Here is a 7,877-nt window from a genome sequence, read left to right as displayed (position 1 = left end):
GGTCCGTAGTCATCGCCTCGGTGAGGCCCAATGTACGAAGGTCTTGCCTCACCACCTCAGCCCAGGTCTTCCTGGGCCTACCTCTTCCACGGGTTCCCTCAACTGTTAGGGTGTGGCACTTTTTCACGCAGCTATCCTCCTCCATTCTCACCACATGTCCATACCAGCGCAATCGTCTCTCTTGCACGCCACAACTGATGCTTCTAATGTTCAGCTTTTCTCTCAAGATACTTACACTCTGACGGGTATTCACATTGACATTACACATCCAACGGAGCATACTGGCTTCATTCCTTGCGAGCTTACGTATGTCCTCAGCAGTTACAGCCCATGTTTCACTGCCCAAGACCTATGGAAGGGAAAAGGGGAAGAAAGAAAATGAGATATTGTGACAAACAACAATTTCCCAAGAACAAAAGCTATATATGAGATGAATTGGTTTTAACCAAGGATTAAAATCCAATTACAGTGTCTGTTAACTTGGAGCTTATCTCATAGTTCGCAGCATATTAGCATACCTACTGTGAGGCTAGTGGTACCCAATACTGGGTTGTGTCCATGGTCAAGATATGCATGAAGTGGATCTCTCATTCTGAAGGGAAAACTATATTAATAGCAGGCAGCAATATGAACTTGCATCCAAGGATTTAATATACAATTGTTGAATAAATCCATGATTTTACATATTTGCTGATAGCAGAAGCAGCTTATAGCAACAATATAAATGCTGTTTATTTCTGTATATGCCATTTCAGTTTTTCATATTCCTGACATTAAAAATTGAAAACTTTTATCTTTATATTGATTAGGCTTGATACATTAATTTATTGAAACAAAATAGGTTTTTCTACACTACAATTATTATAGAGTAAAACAATTTTATAATTTAGTCTCCATAATGTCTTTGGTTGAATTTATATTTTCTACACACCTCAAAAGTTAACCTCATAGTTATAAGTAGGTACTAGAGTGATAAGAGTTCACAGCTGTAAGTAATCAGAATTAGAAATAATCCAAGATGACTTTAATCAAATAGATTTATAGTCAAATGCATTCCAGCTTTAATTACCATCAATTTTTAGCAAGACACATACTTGAATGTGTTCTTTTCTAAGAGGGTGGAGTGTTTTCAGGGAGAATTAGCTTATTTCTAGACGTTCCCTGTTCATAGATGATTTGTTAGTTTGGAGTGTAGAATTTAACTACTCCTGTGATAATTGAGAAAGCAATAACTACTCTAATGTTCTGCAGTTTGTTTTAGCAATGCCAGAGAATTGTTTTCACGTATATAAAATTGCAAATAGAAACCAGAGTGTTGTTGAAAATAGTGGTGGTTTGCATCTGAATAAACGATTTACTAAAGTTTGTATATTGTGGTTAGTCAAGAATACTGACATTTAGCAAAGCTCTTTGTGGGAGAGAGAAATATTTCCAAATGTTTATAGTAGCACCAAGATCAATTTGAAGAAGGTGCAGAGGTAGATAGGGGATAACTAGATAAGAAGGGTTTTACAAAATGTGTCTAGTGGTCAGAATGAAGGATGGAGAGTGGACAGTAGGGTGTTCGAGACGGACTACAAACACTGTCCAACCTGCAACTATTTCTATATTGTTTAACTTCTTAAATGTTGTCCCTTCCCTACTTCATTACTCTGGCTTATATTTTTTTTCTTTACCTGGGTACTCCCTCTCTCACCACAGGTGCACAGTAATATTATAAAAAAATTTTTTATGTTTTTTTTTTTAATGAAGGGCTATACTCAAAATGTTTAGTTTCTCAATGCCTTACAAATTCTACACACTTATTCTTAGTGTATATGAACACAATCTGCAATAGCATTCTTACAACTTGACCTCATAACAGTTACCCATCAATGCTCTTTCTTTCATCAATGATACTTGTGTAATAAAATAGTCACAAATAAAAATAAAACTCAAATTACAGACTTTAACATATCAAGAGAAAACTAAAGAAAAAAAAATTTAATTTTAGAAATTAGTATGAATTGAGTTATTGTCTTTTAAGAGATTGAGAATATTTTTTCTTCATTTAGGTTTCAAGGGGACCCAAAGAAACCCATTGGTGGACACATTCTAGCACATGCATCCACCATTAGGGTTTACCTTCGTAAAGGAAGAGGAGATACAAGAATTGCAAAGATCTATGACAGGTATTAAATTCCAGTTTTCTAAAGTTGAATATCCAACTTATTTATTTTTTAATATTCCATCCATCTATATTTTAAACCTTCACAACCACCTGGTTGTGAATTTGAAGCTTCTACTGCAGAGTTCCTTGGGCAAGTGTCTTCTTTTTTGTTCAGGTTCACCAATAACTTGCAAGTGGAATTGGAGCAGAAGGCTATTGTTTGTATATATAATGTGTGTTGCACAATGTCAATAGTCAAGACATTTACTATTGTTGACCTAGTCTATCTGTGCATTGATAGGTACAATAGAACTGAGACAAAAACATTGTATAATCAGCTAGAGTTTTGTCAAATCCTCTAATGGACTTAGGAGTCATTATAGTATACCCCCCGCCCCTGGAAATACTGTAAATGCTTCAACAGAGTTACCTGCTGTCTGTGACATGATGGTAATGTAACAAAAAAAATCAACCTGGTTGCAAAGAAAACCCAATTTATATGAACTAAGTTCTTACCAGTCAAAATACTTATAGCAGCGACTCCATCTAAGAATATCTGAAGAAGGAATTGTATTCCGAAATATCATCGGACTATAGATAACTAAATTACAACAGGTATACAGTCCATTTTTTGTATTATAGTGCATTGTTGTACCATTCAAAACTTTTTATTCTTTAAATAATTTTGTTGCATTTCATGTTTTACAGCCCAGATCTACCAGAAAGTGAAGCAACATTTTCCATCACACAAGGAGGAATCAATGATGCAAAAGAATAGAAGTCATATCAATGTTGATAAACCAGGCCAAACTGTAGCTTTTATTGTCTTAAACAAAATATGTATTTTATTAAAAGCACTTCAACATTCTGAAATTCAAATATTGGGTAAAAATAATAAAACAAAACTATTGCTCACTTCACAGTTTATCTAGGTGTTGAAACCCTTCCTTTAATTCGTTATATCTGATATTTGTAGAAATAAAGACAGTAAGCTGGCAGAATTATCATCATGCAGGATAAGATGTTGCTAAGTAGTTCTATCTCTTCACATTCTGTGTTCAAATGCCACTGAGGCTGACTGCTTTTCATCCTTTCAGGATCAATAAAATAAGCACCAACTTCCCCTCCCCTCAACATTGCTGGCCCTTGTGCCAAAATTAGGAAGGATATTATATGAATAGGAAACTCATTCCAGCATAGACAGAACTTCTACATAATTATAAATGGTAATTTACAAACAAATGAAAAAAAGAACAAAAAAAAACAAGAAAAGAATATAAATATCAAAATATTTTATTAAGGCATTTCCTCTACATATGAAGTGAATGAATGAATGTAATGTAATGAAATGTATCTCTATGAAATGAAGTTGCTGCCTTCTGTAACTATATTTTGCAGAAAAATGAATGTAAGTAGCAAGATGCCAACAATAAGATTTACTAACTTGGTTGACAAAACAGTATTTCAGAAAAAGTGATGGTTGAACAAAAATAAAATTGCATAAATAATTTCAGTTCAGAAAGTTTTCAGTTAAAAAAAAAAAGAGTAATGGTAATTTTTTTTGTTTGTATTTTATGATTAAACATTTTCACTGGATTTTATAGCAAAACAAAGTTGACAGATTATAAATTACAAATCATTTTGTAAAGTTACCTATTTGTAAAATTTTCAAAATGAAATTAAAAAAAAAAAGCATAATTATAATAATGTTCAATGTTTTAAATGGCATTTTATATTTATATATGTGTGTGTGTGTTTCAATAGCCACATCTTCAATCCAAACAATATTTATTACGAGTAGCGTTTATGTTCAAAATGAATAATTAGAATACAAGACAATGAGTAAACTCATGATGAATAGTTAGTAAGCTGGTATTAACGGTTTCTTGCAGAGCTGGAGAGAGAGAGAGAGGTGGGGGGAGAGAAAGAGAGAGGACAAAGACAAACCTGAAACCGTATTATATAATGGTGTGGAATGGTTAGTTTTGGAACTAACATGAAAGATATGTAAAAAAACATGATACTTCTTTTTATCTCATTTCAAGACAAATCAAAGATGGAGAGAGAGAGAGAGAAGTGATCAGTCTCTCTCCTCATCCTTCATTTGCTAATGACTTAAACCATTGTTAAATTGCATTGTTGAACATTGTTTACAGAAAATTGTTAAACACTAACATTTCACTGTTAACCAATGTTAACATTGCACTATTAGATAACAACTGTTAAAAGTGCACCGATAAACATTAACAACAAAATTAACCATTGTTAACTGATTAATATTGATTGTTAATATTACACTGTTACTCATTATTAACAGGGCAATGTTAACCATTGTTAAAATGCTCTTTTGACAGAGGCAGGAGAGACAATTTCATAGGGAAGGGAAAATGAAATGTGATATGAGATTCCTATCTTTTTCAAGGACATTAGTGAGACATGTAGTGAACTATAATTAATGTATTGAGAGTTGATTGTCGAGAATAGATCACAGACATAATTTGCTGGGAGCTTAACTTTTACTCAACTCTATGGCGCTTGTACCAGTTAGGATATCAAAAATTCATGTGTAGGGGAAATTGAATGAAGCTGATAATAATGATTGGATTGAAGAATCAGTGTGAGTTAAAAAAGACACAACCATGAAGCAAATATATTACAAGAATAAAAATAACAGCATAACAAATTCCAACAATAAATTTCCAAACACATTGTAATGGTTTAGAAATATTAATTCAATTAAACAAGACGGAGGGAAAACAAGTGATATTTCTTTTCCCTCCTGTAAAGTGTAAACTGTAAACTGAATGTCAACATGTGGAACTGATACCATTACAAAAAGTAAAGGCTCATCCTTGAAGGCTGACCTCAAATTTAGCAGTGTACTATATATATATCTATATATATGAGACTTGTGTGGAGTTAGCGACCTGTATTACTGTACGAAGTGTACTGTAATACTAATGACTGACTATATGATACAAAAACAAACAAAGACGTCCAGAAGAGACAGACAAAGACAAAGCTAATAATTATGAAAGAAAGATTAATTAACAAGAAAAACAAACTGGTAAAGAAAATAACACGTTTACTACAAGCTGGACAAATGTTATATAAAATAAATAAACTTTTTAAAAGACAAATATTTAACAATCATAACAAGGACAATTAAAATACTTCAAGACAAAATGACAGTAGTCAGACATTAAACGAGAAATACAATTAAAAAAACACAAAATACATTAGAATCTTATCCCACCCTCCCTATTTTTGAGCTTTAAAAATAGAATATGAATATTGCTAATTTTCTGGGACTCCATGGATTCGGAATCGGTAAAGACAGGTGAATTCCAAGTTCCCATAGTTACTGCTTATTCGTACTTCTACTAATTGAGTTGGAGCTGCATCCTGTGTCTGAAATGAGAGAGAGAAAACAAAACATTTTGCTTAAATTTAAAAATTAAGATTGTAATGCAAATAATTTCTTTGCTTCAGAAAAGTGAACAATTGAAGGTGTGCAATTGACAACAAATACAATATATCAATTATATTTATTTTTTTTTAACACCATAGTAAAAAAAGTACCCATACTGGTGCTGTGTAAAAGAATCTAGCTGTAGAGACCATGCCAAAACAAACATGAAGCTCCTGTTGAACTATCCGATCCATGCCAGCATGGGAAACTTACACTCATTATAAAGTTGAAAATCTGATAAATTGGTGCGTGTGCATGTGTGCGTGCGTGTGTGTGTGTGTGAGAGAGAGAGAGAGAGAGAAGCTGAAGGAAGAGAGGAATGAATTATAAAAATTAGTTAGTTACATACTTGGACAGGAAATTGTTGCAGTGGTTTTCCATCCTCTCTGTAGGTGTAATTTCCAAGATTTATACCTTCCTGGTCATTAATGTCCTTCAGGCTCTTTAAAAAAGGGAAATAAAGGGAAAAAAAACAATAAATTTGATCTCGAATATTTTATTGAGAATAGTTGGTTGAGAATGTTAGTGGTAGAAAGTTAGTTAATAACAAAATTTAATAATTTCAAAGAAAAAAAAACAAAAAAAAAACATTCCACACAAGTGCAAGAAATAGAGTCAGTTATTTGAACTACAGTGATCAGAAGTATCAACCAATAGCTACTAAACTCTATTGAATTCAGGTGGTGGCAGTAGTGGTTATGAAGAAGATAATTGTAATGTTTATGCTTTTCTCCATGGCAAAAACTTTCTTTTTAGATAAAAGGTGAAGATGGAGTCAAGCAGGAAACTAGACATTTGGTTCCTCCTTCCCCATGTTTTTCCAGCAGACATTGATCTATAAATGTTTGGCCAGTGAATCAGCCAGCCACACTTACCTGGGAGGGCTTTGCAGGCCTTGGGAAGGTACTTTTGCAAGCTTCCCCCACACTGGTGTGACTGATGCCCAGAGTGAACATCTATCAATATCTACAGGAAAAGAAAGTATGGACAAAGAGACTAGGGGGTCTGGACTCAATGATTACAATAGAGGGAACTCTACTAAAGCACTGAAGGATGTAATGGTCTTAAACTAGACCTGTCAGGCTAACCACCTAAGGACTAGGTGGTCATGTTACACAAAGTTGTGCATCTACACATTGTCCCACAATGACTACATAGGTTAGACCTGTGTCAGTCTTAGAAAGTGTTGTGCACATATAGATGGTAAATTCCCAGCAATCTAGCACAGTTACAGAGATAGAATAAGTTCACAAAGAGAATCTATTGTATACTTAATATAATACAAGTATGCTTGTGTATTCTGGGTTAAAATCACACCAAGATTGATTGTGTCCTCTGTAAAATAAGTTCCAGAAATATTTACTGGAATAAACATAATCAACTATTTCTCTCCTAAGAATCATCATCATTTAGTGTCTGTTGTCCATGCTGGCATGGGTTGGACGGTTTGACCAGGGCTGGCAAGCTGGAGGGCTGTACCAGACCCCAGTCTGACTTGGCATGGTTTCTATGACTTGATGCTCTCCCTAACATCAACCACTCTGAGAGTGTAATGGGTGAGCATTCTGAACATTAGCAATAACAACACATGGGATACTTACATACACAGAGAAATCCTTTGGAGCACTGTCAATCTGGCCATAAGGTGCAATAGACTTTGGAATGTGTTCCATGCTAAAGGCAGTGATTCGTACTAAACGGGAAAGTTGAATAACCAAAACTCCTATACTTCCTTTGAAGGCCCAACACTCACCAGGATTAACATCAGGCTGAAATATTTGGAGATGAATAAAAATATACAGGTTATACATGCAAATGTAAACACATAAGATTTAATTTTTTTTAATAAACAATATTATAATAGGTATTTGTCGTAATCAATAACCCAACAGGGTTATTACAAGGACTTTACAATGAGTTCAATCCCTAACTGATCTGTATAAAGGGACGATGTGCCACAAACATCACACAATGTTGGATAAATTCTTTGCCATTCAAGTAGATGCTGGTGATATTGCGATTTTAATTTATTTAATGTATTTCTCTTCAAATGTTTCTCTTTCTCTCTCATATATATATATATATAAATAATAATATTAGGGACAAAATCCAAAATTACAGGTAAAAACTCAAAATCAATTTATAAAAAATTAAAATTAAATTGAGCTTTATAGATAAAATATATATAAATTATTAATTTTTCTATATGTGATAGTGAATTTTCATTGATGAGTTCTTGAAACTTGGTTATTTTCC

General features: G+C 33.4%; 2 protein-coding genes across 14 annotated transcripts in view; one reads left to right on the top strand and one right to left on the bottom strand.

The window, feature by feature from the left end:
- The window catches only part of LOC106882138 (meiotic recombination protein DMC1/LIM15 homolog), a 26,135-nt gene extending 23,059 nt beyond the window's left edge, over positions 1-3,076 (top strand). For all 4 annotated transcript variants that reach the window (XR_001410954.2, XM_014932711.2, XM_014932709.2 and 1 more), the window contains 2 exons: positions 2,055-2,171; positions 2,858-3,076. Coding sequence is in view for 3 of the 4 variants with exons in the window: in XM_014932711.2 (XP_014788197.1) it covers positions 2,055-2,171; positions 2,858-2,927 (187 nt within the window). In the remaining variant the exon portion in view is untranslated. The remainder of the gene's footprint in view (positions 1-2,054; positions 2,172-2,857) is intronic.
- Positions 3,077-3,426: 350 nt separating this feature from the next.
- LOC106882136 (SUN domain-containing protein 1) overlaps positions 3,427-7,877 on the bottom strand; it is a 104,899-nt gene continuing 100,448 nt past the window's right edge. For all 10 annotated transcript variants that reach the window (XM_014932705.2, XM_052967982.1, XM_052967980.1 and 7 more), the window contains 3 exons: positions 7,223-7,390; positions 5,971-6,063; positions 3,427-5,560 (listed from right to left, as the gene is read on the bottom strand). In XM_014932705.2, the coding sequence (XP_014788191.1) occupies positions 5,447-5,560; positions 5,971-6,063; positions 7,223-7,390 (375 nt within the window). In that variant the 3' untranslated portion in view covers positions 3,427-5,446. The remainder of the gene's footprint in view (positions 5,561-5,970; positions 6,064-7,222; positions 7,391-7,877) is intronic.

The sequence above is a fragment of the Octopus bimaculoides genome, chromosome 5, assembly GCF_001194135.2.
Source record: "Octopus bimaculoides isolate UCB-OBI-ISO-001 chromosome 5, ASM119413v2, whole genome shotgun sequence".
Taxonomy (NCBI): domain Eukaryota; kingdom Metazoa; phylum Mollusca; class Cephalopoda; order Octopoda; family Octopodidae; genus Octopus; species Octopus bimaculoides.
This window is presented reverse-complemented; position numbering and strand designations above follow the sequence as displayed.